At 40.9% G+C, this 14712-nt stretch overlaps 1 protein-coding gene across 1 annotated transcript in view; it reads right to left on the minus strand.

Moving 5' to 3' along the window:
* LOC124132690 overlaps nucleotides 1–14712 on the minus strand; it is a 43484-nt gene that overhangs the window by 16738 nt on the left and 12034 nt on the right. Inside the window, exons 3-6 of the mRNA XM_048387411.1 lie at nucleotides 9489–10344; nucleotides 5133–8402; nucleotides 2934–3460; nucleotides 1384–1488 (exon numbers count right to left, since the gene is read on the minus strand). Of these exons, the coding sequence (XP_048243368.1) occupies nucleotides 1384–1488; nucleotides 2934–3460; nucleotides 5133–8402; nucleotides 9489–10332 (4746 nt within the window). The 5' untranslated portion in view covers nucleotides 10333–10344. The remainder of the gene's footprint in view (nucleotides 1–1383; nucleotides 1489–2933; nucleotides 3461–5132; nucleotides 8403–9488; nucleotides 10345–14712) is intronic.

Genomic DNA, 14712 nt, shown 5'->3' on the forward strand with positions numbered 1-14712 from the left:
GTCGCCTTGTACGGCAAGCATGGGTTGCTGAAGACCTATTCTTACCCAGATCTTTACGGGGACTGGGACTGGGACTGGTAGTGTTCACATCAGTCTGAAGATTTGGTTGTAACTGTTACATGCCTTTCTATCGACACTATCTAAATTTAAATTTAAATTTAATACTTGAACACAGCTTAACTGTACAACAAAATACATGCATAGATAAGTCAACCTGCTTGTAGTGAGTGAGTACGGTTTTATGCCGCCTTTAGCAATATTCTAACATTATCACAGCGGGGGACACAAGAATGTACCCATGTGGGAACAGAACCCATGGCTTCTTTGTGACAAGCACACACATTAACCACCAGGCTACCAAACTGCCCCTAACCTGTCATTTGGCCAATTCACAAAAGACCCATCATTTATCAGTGCTGTTATCATTGGCAACAAATTGCATGAGCTACTCCTGCTTCATGGGGGACCCGTGAAGATTCCGGGTAGAATAGGTCTTCAGCAACCCATGCTTGCCGTAAAAGGTGACTAACGGGATCGGGTGGTCATTCCCGCTGACTTGGTTGATACATGTCATCGATACCAATTGCGTGGATCGATGCTCATGATATCAATCACTGGATTGTCTGGTCAAGACTCGATTATTTACAGACCGCCGTCACATAGCTGGAATATTGCTGAGTGTGGCGTTAAACAACAAACCAACCTGCTTCAAGGGGTCACCGGTGGCTCAGTCATCGAAGACACAGCCTTTCACACGCCTGAAACCTAGATCATGGGTTCGAATCCCTGTGGTTCTTCAGATTATTTTTCTAGGTTTGTCACCATACCCATGCTCTTGGGTTTCACCAAAGTGGCAAACGTCCGAGACCTGCATCGCTTGGAGCTTTCCTCCCTTTGGCTACTTATATCCCACTTTTGGTTCATTGCCATCGGATGGCTTCAGTTTAGTGAAGAAAAATAAAATGCTGTACAGTAATTTTCAATATCCCAAAATGATCAAAGGCACCAGTTCACCACAAGACTGATCTGTATGGCAAATTTCATCAAGAAATATTCAATGTTAGTTGAACGGATAGGGCACTACACTCAATTTCAGTAACATCCAATTTGTCGTTACTAAAACAAAATAAAAATCCACTAGATTGATCTGGATAGCAACTTCTGCTCCAGAAACGAAAAACGGATGGAGGACAGACGGACAGGCATGCTGATGACTATATCCCACCTTTTGCCAAACCAGGGGATCAAAAGTATCACCTGTGAAATCTATGTCACATTTTCAACATCATTTACATGATTAACAGACACTTAAACATATTAAAAAGAGAGAGAAGATTTTGAAAGTAAATATTTTCATATTATAGTGTGTAAAACCATGCACACCTTTCTTTTCATAACCTTAGGGAGTACTGGTCCCTTGGCCTTATTGGTAGGAGAGGTCAATTTGGACACGGCAGCTCTTGATCCAGGAGAAATTTCTTCAGTGTGCTGAAAAATTTCATTTGTAAAAAACTAAAAAATAAGATTAATTACTTAATACAAAATGGTACAAAAAAAGCAATTGTCAACGAAAGCAGGTTAAAAGTGTTAAATCACTTAGGTGAGTAGGTTCTTGACCTAATTTTAGCAACTTTCCAGCAATGCCATGGTCCAAGTCTCGCAGATAAATTTTAACATATTGCAGTCTGTGACTTTAGTCACTGGTCCGAAGCCCGAGTCTAGTAAAATTCTGTTTAGTGCAGTATGCTCAGTTAAAATATTCCATATGATAAAACTAAAATCTACTGACAATGATGCTTAGAGCCATATTTGGGCTAGTAGACTCAAAAGGTTTTGGCACAGACTGCATACTGTCCAAATGTTGGGAATCAAACCCAGAAATTCTGGTGAGGACTGACTGCTTTAGGTACTGGGCTACCTCTATGCCTCTTTGATCACTTGACATATAGATGTATTCCAGTTCTGTTGTAGGCTATCTAGGCTCAGGTACCAGTGGGGCGGTCGGGTAGCCTAGTGGTTAAAGCGTTCGCTTGTCACGCCGAAGACCCGGGTTTGATTCCTGACATGGGTACAATGTGTGAAGCCCATTTCTGGTGTCCCCCGCCGTGATATTGCTGGAATATTGCTAAAAGCGGCGTAAAACCATACTCACTGACTGACTCAGGTACAAGTGAGTGAGTGAGTTAGGTTTAACGCCGCTTTTAGCAATATTCCAGCAATATCACGACAGGGGACACCAGAAATGGGTTTCACACATTGTACCCATGTTGGGAATCGAACCCGGGTCTCCGGCGTGACAAGCAAACGCTTTAACCATTAGGCTAGCTGACTGCCCCTTCAGATACAAAGATAACTATGTGTAAATGGAGTCTGCGACTTCGAACATGCCAAATGCTACACAGTGAAAGAATTGTAAAAGTTAAAATACTGAGCTTCTGTCTTGTTGGGATCTTAAAATACTTTCATTGTTTATGTCACATCCAAAACACAAATCTTTTTTATACAAGAAATAATGAGATTCAGATTTTCATGGACAGCTGCATGCAAGTCCTGCTCAAAAAATAATTTCTGTCCACTCCACAATACAACACAAATAACACTACATCTACATGATGGCTGGACAAACCTTGCTAATTGATAGTGTTACCATGGTTACAGATTAATTAACGATGTAGTATGATTCTTAGTAGTTATGGCATTACCAATTCTTCAAAAAGCTGCAGAACCATTGGCAATGTGATTATCGGCTTTGACCTGCAGCAACTTCAGACCGACAAGGAAGTGATGACACCATCCACCTTCAGCCATCAACTACACATGCAGCTGGACGGTCCCAACCACTACAGCTGCCACGATTATAGCCTCAGAGGATTGCCGGGACTACACATCATCCAGCCACCATAGAACTATCTACGAGTATGAGCTGAACATACCTTCTTTCTGGATCTACCACTCTGTTCACAATACACTTCACTTGTCTCATACACCATCAACGCCTTCCTGGTTATGGCATCAAGGTTCTTTGACATCCTATGCCGTGATTCCCTCTTGGGTAGATTGGAATATTTATCACCTTTTGGATGCCGTGACCATGTCTTGGATACAGCAGGTTTGTCCTCCTTGGCTTTCTGGTTTTCAAACTTAGAACCTTCAGCAGAAACATCAGAGTCTTGGATAAGAGGGGGGATCTCATCCGAGCTGTTAGCCCCATCATCAGGAAGTCCTGAAGAGGTAGCTCCAGCGGATGATCTAACTTCTGGTCTGGAGCACACACATTCAATCATGCATTCGGGCTTGCCACAGTGGAAGGGGATCGCGGTGTCCTGGTTGGAAACAAGGCTGTCACAGATACAGCCCAGGCGGCAGTACTCCTTGTTACAGGTGTGGGATTCCTGGGACCGTGGTTCCAGGTCCTCCTGATTGTCATTGCACAGGTGACAGATACAACCATACCTGCATCCTGCGATATACAACATGAATTCAGGTTATGTTGTACCGGAGTCTTCAATAACCCTGACATGAGGTTAAAAATATTTATTTCCTCTTGTCCACAAAAACAAACATCTACAGTGTTGCCATCCACCTAACAGTGAACAAGGAAATTTACTAGGCTTAAGTTTGTTTGTTTGTTTGTTTGTTTAACGCCGCACTCAGCAATATTCCAGCTATATGAAGGCGGTCTGTAAATAATCGAGTCTGGACCAGACAATCCAGTGATTGACATCATGAGCATCGATCTACACAATAGAGATATGATGACATGCATCAACCAAGTCAGCGAACCTGACCACCCGATCTTGTTAGTTGCCTCTTACGACAAGCATAGTCGCCTTATACGGCAAGCATGGGTTGCTGAAGACCTATTCTATCCCGGATCTTCACGGGTCACTAGGCATATGTAAATTATAAACTCTGCATAGGAGATATCTTCATAAGTTGGTGAATCAAGAACATAAAATCTGATTCTGAAACATGTTGACATAATGAAGTTAAGTATCAAAGATTATTTTATATGCACGATTGGGCAAGACAGTCACATCTTTAGCTATTTTTGGCAGGATTGGTAAACATGGTTAAAAGATTCAGAAGAATTACATCTGATTTCTTTGTGATCTAATTAATGACACAGCAGAGTGCAGAAATACAAGACATGCATTTTATATTCCAGAATTATACATTTCATATTGCTAGTGACTTTTCTGTCATCTACATATATGCAACATGTTTAGGTCTTTTCCTCCTATGGTGAAAGATTCTAATAGTTGAAAATGTTTACATGAATAATATTTCCTTGAAGATATTTGGGTAGAATGAGGATAGCCAATCTACAAAGGTTTGAGGGATAAATAACAAACAACAACAAGACAGTTTGACCACAAGATACGGTTACATAGTCCTCAACAAACCCCGTTCACATACATAAACTACTGACCTTGACCATGACCTTGACCTTTGAATGATATCAATGAATAATAAGACTCCAAGCACTGCCTACATCAGCCAATTATTGCATGATTGCATTGAAAAAAGGTTTTAACTTAGTCATATTGAACTTGACTGTGACAATGACTTTTCGTGTCAATGAAGTTTAGTCAGAAACATTCTCAAGGATTACATCTGTAAGACAAAGCACAATTTCCAGCTTAATCCATTTCCATATCCTATTATCATACATAGAGGTCACAGTGACCAACCTTTATTAAAATCATGTCAAAAGCAGTACTTCTTTTTGGAATCAGTCTGAAAGTCAACTGATAACCATATTATTGAACTAAATGGCAACTACGATCAGTATAATCTATTGCATGAAAATATCAGAAAAAAGCAACCTGAAAATATTACTCTCACAATATTTTGGGGCAGTCTGAAATTAACTGAAATGCTGTTAACCTGGTGAGAGCAGGCATAGATACATTGTTACTGATAGAGCTTTTCTAGCTTGCAATGACCAACCAGAAACATGCAATTACAGTGAAAAATGTGACTTGACCTAGACCTTTCATGAAGCTGATTTGCAAGGAAAGACACTCACCCAATAGTCCAGTCATGGAATTCTACTGCAAGTTTTTGTGCTTCTGATTCCAAAATCACTACAACCTTTTGAAATTGATTGAAATCTATTGCATACTAACCAGGCTTATGACAGGGTCTTTTAGAATCTCCGCTTCCATCAATGACAATACCATCTTCATCCAGGCTGTCATGATTGTCCAGAGAACCATCTGCTGTTCCATCTCCTTCAACAGAATTCACCCTCTTCACATACTCTGTAGGCACTCCTGACTTCAACATTGGCCGTTTTGGGTCTCTTTGAGCTCTGAACAAGGTGCTGCCTTTGTTAAGCAACTTCCTCCCAGCAAAGGCAGCTGGTTGTACAGTCTTTAGCACCATAGTTTTAGTCATGATATTATCTGTGCATCCTGTTCCTGCTTTGGTTGGTTTGTATATTCCACAGTCTAAAGCACAAGTAGCATCGAGGGCCATTTGTTCTGTGATGACAGCCACAGGAATGTAATCTGACCTTTTGACCTTCATCTTCAATCTGAATTTCTTTTTCATCTCTGGAGACTCTGAGTCTCGCAGGAGAGAGGTCATATCCCGAGGGTCATTCTTCTTCCTCCTGTTTCTAACCCGTCCACCAAGGTTCTTCATTATCTTCATTTCCTCCTCACCCCAACAAAACAATTCTGCAAACTCATTCCTAACCTGTGCTCTCTTGGCATACCCAAAAGGTCTGTCCCTCACACTGGAGTCCATATCAAGGAGACTAACACCTTCCTCACTATGTCCATAACTCCAGTTGATGCTCCTCATCTCCTCGTCGGTATGATCAGAACCATCTTCTCCATAGTCTCCATACAACGGTTCCTCATACTCTTCCATCATCATGTCCCAATTGTCACCAATCTCTTCTGGACTGCCGGATTGTCCATAGATGCTTGTTCGTCCTGCTGGGTACCCAACGTCCTTGGAGGTTCCTTTCCTATGGGTGAACACAATATTCTTCCTCCGTTTCTTCTTAATGCCCAATGCCTTGATGTCATCTGGCTCCAGATTTCTCAAAAGTCTTTCCTCAGTTCTCCAGTGAAGTTTACCAGGATCACCTTCCATGTCAACAAATTTGTTTCTCCATCCTTTGATCTTTGTGATGTCAGATGTTTTCTCTGGATGTCGGAAACCAGCGTAAGGATCTCCTCTTTCTCTTGTCAACTGCAGATTTTCAAACTCTTCTTTCAACATTCTCTTATACTTTTTCCATTTCATGTGTTGTCCTCTAAGGTTAAGTGAGCTTGGAGTCTTAGCTTTACCTTGCTCTGGTGAGTCCCCATCCTGTTTTTCTTTCTCAAAAGACAACAAACGTGAAACACCAAGTAAATGGTTAGCATCCTTGTCCCAATGATTCTTCTTCTCCACAGCAATATGAGCATCCATAAGATCCTTAGATGCAAATGACACAAACAATACTCCCTCAACTTCATCAAAATCTGGTTCAATCTCCTTAACCTCAGAACCAAAATCTACACTTTCTGGAGATGCATTATGCTCCTCTCGATCAAGAGATTGTTCAGACTTTAAGTTCAATTTCTTAACATCCTCTAAATAGTTTTCTAGTTCATCACTAACAAATGCAGATTTTTTATTTACATTGCAGTCTTTCTCAGCTTTAGCTAAAATTTCCAGTGGCAAAGGTTCTTTAGTTCTATACAACTTTCTCCACAGTGGAAACCTTTTGCCTTCAATTGTTTCTTCAGGTTTTGAACCTTTGTTTGAAGTGTCCGGAGGAGTAGGATCACATTGCACAGGGTGTGCTTCACCTTTCGGTTCACATTTGACATAGACGTCTTCCATCACTGATTTCACAGGTGACAGAAGATGCTTTTTCAGGAGACAACCTTCACTTTTATCTAAAATCAGGACATTATCTGTAACCATGTCTTTTACAGTGTCACATGGAGGTTTGACTGGACTGGACAGCACCTGTCTTTGAGACTTACTCGGTGATAATGAATCTGCCACTTTACCTGTTAGTCTGCGATACAACTCACCACATTTAACATCTGGAGGAACAGTGTCATTTTCTACATCACCCTTACTGTCTGACTGTGGTTTAGAATCCACTTCTTTTATTACAGCCTTGGTGGTCTCTGCTTCCATCTGATCCACAAGATGGGAGAGTGTGTCAGAGTTGTGGCTTGTGTTCAAAGAAGACACATCAGAACACTCCTCCTCTTCCATACACTGAGTGGATTCTAGAGGCGCAAACAAAGCAGTCTTTATTCGATTATCAACTTTAGAAATGAGATCAAGCAATCCTTTGCTTCTTATTACTATATCCTCAGGGACAGAATTATCACTTGGCCCCTCTGATGTACTGGTACTGGGTTTGGGAGAACTTGATCTTATGGGAAGACCAGTTGTTGCATTCAGAGAGGCCCCTGAAATAATTGGACTATCATCATCTGATACGGTTTCAGCTATGTTTTTTACTATTTGTTCTTTACACAGTTCTACAAAGTCTAGCTGTCTTATCACCCCAGTCTTGCTTTCACTATCTTTTGCTATGTTTGTCTGCTCAGAAGGCTGACCTTTAAGGGTCAGCATAAACTCATTTGGTGAAGTTTTGGAAGAAACCTTGCCCTTTTTCACAAGGGGCATATACACAACATTATCATCCTGAAGTTTAACACTGGGGGAACGGATCCTTCTTTCCCCTCTTGGTGATGCTGATCCACTCCTCCTCTTGTCAGGAACATCCTTAGCCTTCTTACCAGATCTTGGACTCCTGGCAGGGCTGTTAGAATTCCTTCTTGTTACAGCATCAAGCTTATCAGGACTACTGCCTTTTAAAGAGTTCCTCCTAGGAGACTTTTTCCTAGGTGATAGTCCTGAAGCCTCTGATTTCCTTTTCCTTCCATCAACCTTTTCAGAGACAGACCTTAGCACTTTCATTGCAGAGGAAATTGCAGTGCTTGCAACCTCTTGACCAGCACCTTTCTTGTTTGGGGACATTCTCATTGATCTTGACCCTTTCTCCTTCTTCATCTCATTCTGAAATTGTTCAAAAATGTTCTTTGTTTTTCGATCGCCTTTTGGACTTTTCCTCCTTGGACTTTTTGGCCTCTCATTAGATCTTCTAGGTGACTGATGACTATTGGACCTTCTGATGGTGTGAGGCGGTGTTTCTTTAATCGCTTCTCCTTCGTTACCTTCTGCAGGATCAGGACCTTTGTATATATCCTTAATGCACACAAGAGCTACTGGCAGGGTCTCTGACTTTGGAAGGGTGATAACTGCTTCATGAATGCTGGGAAACACAGTCACAGATTCCACATCAGGAGTTGATGATGAAGATGGCTGATCGTTGTCTCGGTACAACTCAACCTCTTCCGGGGCTAGAGTGCCTGCAAGGGACAATAATCCACATTTCAAAACTATCAAATTCACAATATGCTCAGCAGTGTTAAGTATGAGTGAGTGAGTGAGTGAGTGAGTGAGTTTGGTTTAACGCCGCTTTTAACAGTATTCCAGTTATATCGCGGCGTGTCAGCTTAATGTGGGAGGAAAACCCGAAGTGATGCAGGTCCCAGACGTTTACCACTTCGGTGAAACCCACGAGCACAGGTATGGTGCTGACAAACCTAGAAACATAATGTTAAGTATGAAAGGGGGTCAAATGGTCCTTGGGAGGTTTGGGGATATAGCATATTAATCGATGGACTTCACAAGTCCTTACTTAAGAAATAACCGAGTGGGAGTTGTTTATCGTACATTAAAACACTGCAGGGAGAATAAACCATGAGGGGTGCACCCCAATCGTTGTTTATGTCTAATTTGAGATATTAACATCTTGTACAGCCTCTTCAAGGATGTTAATAAAATATATACGCCTTAAAAACATGTAGACATATTCCAATAATGACTCATTGAATACAATCAGATCTGGGAGATGTCGGACAAGTCCATTTTAGGAACAGAGGGGTTACCTTTGGTGTCTCCCAGATATTGTCACAATTTTCATGTCGATTATCTGTACCCTGTCTCCCAATACCAACTGTCATATCTCTCCCACTTTTTAAATGCGATTGTTTGGCCATTGCGTTTATCTGCATTGCCCAGCTATATCTTTGGGGAATATCTTACTAGGGATAAAATAATGTTGTTCTATTTACGTCATCAAATTATGAGCGCATGTTCAAATCTCCAGAAATGACGTCATGATAAAACAATGTTTCATCGTGAAATAAATCACGCTTCGTTCTTTATTGTTCTCTGCGATTCATCTCGTAACTATGTTATATATGACATGTTGAATTGTAATGATTAACAGAGATAAAGTACTCCTAACAAATGTGACAATTATTTTCCTACATCTATCACATATATAAATTAATCTTAATTTAAATGTTACTTGTAATCATAACTTCAGAAATTTAAAAGCTGATCAGTAAAAATTATGGTTCAAACATTCTTATTATGGTGATACTTACAAGGGGGGAATGATTTTCTTGCAGTTAAGAAAGACTTTTTCGCATTTCCTTTTGAAGGAGATCGTATACTCTTTCTGGCTTTCAGTTTAGGATACACAGGGGGATACAGGCCAGATTTCCTTGCATACAATTTGTGGATGGGAAATGCCTCTTGGTGTGGATTCAACTGAATAGACCTTCCGACATCTTCAGGAGAAATCTGGACAAGATGAGCATTGGGTATGTCTAGGGAGGGATTCGGCTGTGCTTCTGTCTCTTTTCTTGTCAGTGATTGAAGCAGTTCTTGTGCCTCTGCTTTCTTCAAAGCATTGGTAGACTTTCTGGCAGTGAGCTTGGCCTTCTTCATGTTCACTGGACCTGAGACGGGTGTTGGTATGTAATTGTCCTCCTTTTCAGCATCCAGATTCACAGTCACAATTTGATCCAGATACTCTTCTTTCTTATTTTTCTTATCCACAGCTTTTGAACTGTCCGCCTGAACATCCTCAGACACCTTGGTCTTTCTCTGAGGTGCCAGAATGATCTTCTTGTACAAGCTTCCATCAGAGTTAACTTTCCCATCGTCAGCTTCCTTGACACCCAACGGTTCCAGCAAAGGTTTCAGTTTTCTTGGACTGGGTGTCTTTATTGGCCTCCCAGGAGGCCTAACCTGAGGATCAACATGCTTTGTTACTCCTGTACTCGATGAGGAGGCAGTTGATGTCTCTGGTTTCACAGGCCTTCCTTTCCTGGCAGGGTTCTGGCCTGCTTGTTCTGCCTGTCTTGCTGCTCTCTGCTCGGCCTCCAGAAGAAGCTGCTGTTTTCTGGCTGTTGCTTGTAGAACTTGTTTTTTAGTTCTAGCCATATCATGGAAAATCTGAATAAAGATAAAAAACAACATATGACAATATAATAGACTAAAATGAACGAACTAAACATGATGCAAGAGCAAATGTTTTAACAGACTGTGGGAGTAAGTATGTTTTTGGTTTTTGGTTTCATTTTGCATTATTCCAGCCACAACACGGCAAAGGAACACCAAGACTTTACCTCTTACATTCAACCTGGGTCTTCAAGGTGGTGAGGTGAGGTAAAAGGGGGTTTAACGTCGCGTCCAAGATTATTGCACTTACTTAGCGGCGTCTGGGTCTTCAAGATGGGGAGTCAATGCTTTCACTACTAACCTATCTCACAGGCCTAGATAGTGATTGTGGAATAACCTCAGCCTGGTTAGTGTAAATGATGTTGGAACAGGCAAACCAGTTGCTGAATCTAATCTGATTTTTAATTCTGTGATGCATATTAAGGCCGACCTCAAGATCTTCAATTCGTAATTGAGTCACCAATCAACAGCTTTTTATATGTGAGTGAGTGAGTGAGTGAATGAGTATGGTTTTACGCCGCTTTTAGCAATATTCCAGCAATATCATGGAGGGGGAGACCAGAAATGGGCTTCACACATTGTACCCATGTCGGGAATCGAACCCGGGTCTTCGGCGTGACGAGTGAAAACTTTAACCACTTGGCTACGCCCCTTATATGTGAGTGAGTGAATCTGATTTTATGCTCCTTTAAGCAATATTCCAGCAATATTCCAGCCATATCAGGGTGGGGGGAGACCTGAAAGGGGCTTCAGAAGTTGTACCCATGTTGGGAATTGTACACATGGGCCTCTGGTGTGAACACTCTAACCACTTTGTTAGCTTGTTTGTTTTTTGTTTAACGCCACACTCAGCAATATTCCAACTATATGATGTCGGTCTGTAAATAATCAAGTCTGGATCTGACACTCCAGTGATTGATATCATGAACAATCGATCTAATGACATGCATCTGACAAGGCAGCAGGTCTGACCACCCGATCCCGTTAGTCGACTCTTACGACAAGCATGGTTGCATTTTACGGCAAGCAAAGGTTGCTGAAGACCTATTCTACCCCGGATCTTCACAGGTGTTTCAGTATGTGCTGCAATGTGTGCCTCAATCATTTTCAAACATCTATGTTATGTTAAAGGCTTACATGTCACAAGTTGGTCATAGTATTTTCTCAGCACAACATATTGATCTGTATCCCCATCATGCTCATAGAGACAAATTACATGGCTATGAAACCATCCTGACAGTATAAGCTTGAGCTTTCATCAAAGCAGAATCCAAATTAAATATTATTCACCAATTTAATCCTTTCAACAAATACCATCAAATACAAAACAGAAAGCTGTTCTTGATGTTCCGCAATAAGATATCACTGAGCAGAAGGTTCCAAATGAATGACATTTGTTTCTAATCACACTAACAGGAATGAGAATCAATATATTTCAATGTAAACGATATGAAACACAGGACATACTACAACTTAATCAAGCCCTTAGAATATGCCGACATCATAGGAATTGGTGGAATAGTTTATTTAATACTGAATCAATCCGTGTTCGAAATGGGCACCTGTCCGTAGGCCTGTAGCAGGTAGATCTCGTGTTGTGCCCATAGTTTCAGAAATGTATAGGGCCTTAAAGGGGAAGTGTACACGCAAAAATCACTTTCTTTCTTTTTCTAAACAAAACGCAATTTTAGAATTAATTAGTATCTGTGTTTGAAAATATACACTAATTTTTTTTCACAGTGAAAGTAGGAAGCTCACAATAGTGTTAAAATGATATGCCGTTATGAGGCCTTTGTTTACGAGCGAAATAGGCCTGAGTTATCCCCCTTAGATTATGACGTAATTGGTGCCAATTCAACTGGGTCCCTGTCTATTCTCAACGCAAAAGATATCAAGGACCAGTTTGCGGTAAAACAACATGGTCTACGACACACTCCGGCGCAGTAGTGACTCAGCATAACACAATTCTGGCTGGCATTTTAGACGCTAGAATCACAAAACTGTACCTACACCACGTGAAGCGGCTCTAACAAAGCATGATGACGTCATAATGTTTATCAATTGGCACCAATGACGTCATATTGCAAGGGGCATAAGCCATGGTGTTTTTGTTATGGAAATAGAACACTTGGTAAATGTGAAAAATATAGATCGTTTTAATGCAAAAAATATGTTAATTAAATATGATGTTTTTATATTTTTGTCTATGACACTTCTATGTTAACACTTTTAATGTGGAAAAAGTACAAGAAAAATTGGTTCATTTCCGTGTGAACTTGCCCTTTAAAGCCCCACCCTGACTATAAATAGCCCGCAAGGTGGCGGTGTTTCAGTTTCAAACAATGACTGACAATGTAAACACAACCGAGTGTCAGGAGAAGTTTTTTGAAAACCAAAGATGTACTCGTGTGGGTGGGTGTTTACACGACGTCACCCGTTTTCGCATTAACCAATGAAATGTATGTGTTATCATGACGTCATATTGACCTGTCAGATAACTTGGATAAGCTCCGCCCACTAGAGTGCGGTAGTTACTACTTCAGATGGGGCTTTAACTGGTTATGGCCTGCAGTCACACGTCACATTATTTGTCACAATAAGCAGCAGTTTTTTTTAAATGAGGACCTGAAGAGTTCAGTCCGGGCCTGCGGCTTCTAAAGTCAGTGGGTGCTGATGGCAGCCAGGCAATATATTTTGTTTCAAACACTGAAATGAATATGATTTTGATTGATTGATTGATTGGTTTGTTGTTTTACGCCGTACTCAGCAATATTCCAACTATATGACGGCGGTCTGTAAATAATCGAGTCTGGACCAGACAATCCGGTTATCGACATCATGAGAATCGATCCAAGAAATTGGTTGGTTGGTTGGTTGGTTGGTTTGTAAACGCCACACTCAGCAATATTCCAGCTATATGAGGGTGGTCTGTAAACAATTGAGTCTGGACCAGACAATCCAGTGATTGATATCATGAGCATCGATCCACGCAATTGGGACCGATGACATGCATCAACCAAGTCAGCGAGCCTGACCACCCGATCCCGTTAGTCGCCTTTTACGACAAGCATAGTCGCCTTTTACGACAGGCATGGGTTGCTGAAGACCTATTCTAGCCCAGATATTCACGGGTCGAAATGAATATGACATTGTGTCTGAGATGCATGTTATACTTACATCAGTTACAATGATTTAACTTGGTAGGAAAAGCAGTAGTTTTGTTGCTGCTCCCTGTACACATTCACACACTGCCATTGTCAATAATCTGTAACAAAAATAGTGAGATCAGCTCCTCTATGCTTGTCTCGTTCTAATTTAATGTTGGTAACTACTCAGAGCCAGTGGGAGGTTAACTTTTTATATTGACAGTATGTTTGTTTAATATATGTTGAACGTCACAGAGTAAGTGAGTTGGGTTCAACGCCGCTTTTAACAGTATTCCAGTTATATCACGGCATGTCAGCTTAATGTGGGAAGAAAGTCTGAAGTCTCAGGTCTCAGACGTTTATGTTCGATGAAACCCATGAGCACGGGTATGGTGCTGACAAATCAAGAAACATAATTGGGGCGAACCAGGATTCGAACCCACAATCGTAGGTTTCTGGCATGCCCAAGGGACACAACTCTGCAAAGCGAATTGCGGCGCCTTAGACGACTGGGCCACCCGTGCCCCCAATACATCACAGAAAGTAGTTGAATAAGTCATATGGAAAATTATCTTGAATGACATTCTGCACAGGCATTCACACTAAAGATGTCTTTGCTTACTAGTCAGTATGTTCAGATGTTATTTAATGTCAGACATAGATTAAAGTTATCGCATACTAGAACTCAATTTAGCTATATAAGACATGCACATGCGCAACCTATTCTTGAAACGTGCAACCTAATATATATGTCAACATGCTCCATGTGAATGTCAAAATATTTCATTTATGTCAGATTAAACTTTCCTATAAACTTGTTCAGACAAAAAAAAATATCATTGAACACACTCAATAACTCTAAAGTATATTTATCACTAAGCCCTGTGTTACATGTGATTTGTCATGCTTTCTTAGGCTTGACCTATCAAACTGTGGGTACTTCAAGATTATGTGCACATGTTCCTATTACGTTTTGCAGCAATGCGTCATCAGTTTGTGTGACACTGGCAGCAGACTGGCCTATGTTTCAACTTTGATAAATTCATGGGACCTGGTTTTGTTTGGTGCAAATTGGTTTACATGTACCTGGTGCAAGTTAAAAATTATTTCCTTAAAAGGAGTCCTGCATACCTATTGAAAAGTGCTCAGGCCTTCACTGTAACCTTGACAACACAATGTCCAGCACCAACCTAAGGAAGACATAAACAATTTCAGC

The sequence above is a fragment of the Haliotis rufescens genome, unplaced genomic scaffold, assembly GCF_023055435.1.
Source record: "Haliotis rufescens isolate VD_foot unplaced genomic scaffold, xgHalRufe1.0.p SCAF_7, whole genome shotgun sequence".
NCBI lineage: Eukaryota > Metazoa > Mollusca > Gastropoda > Lepetellida > Haliotidae > Haliotis > Haliotis rufescens.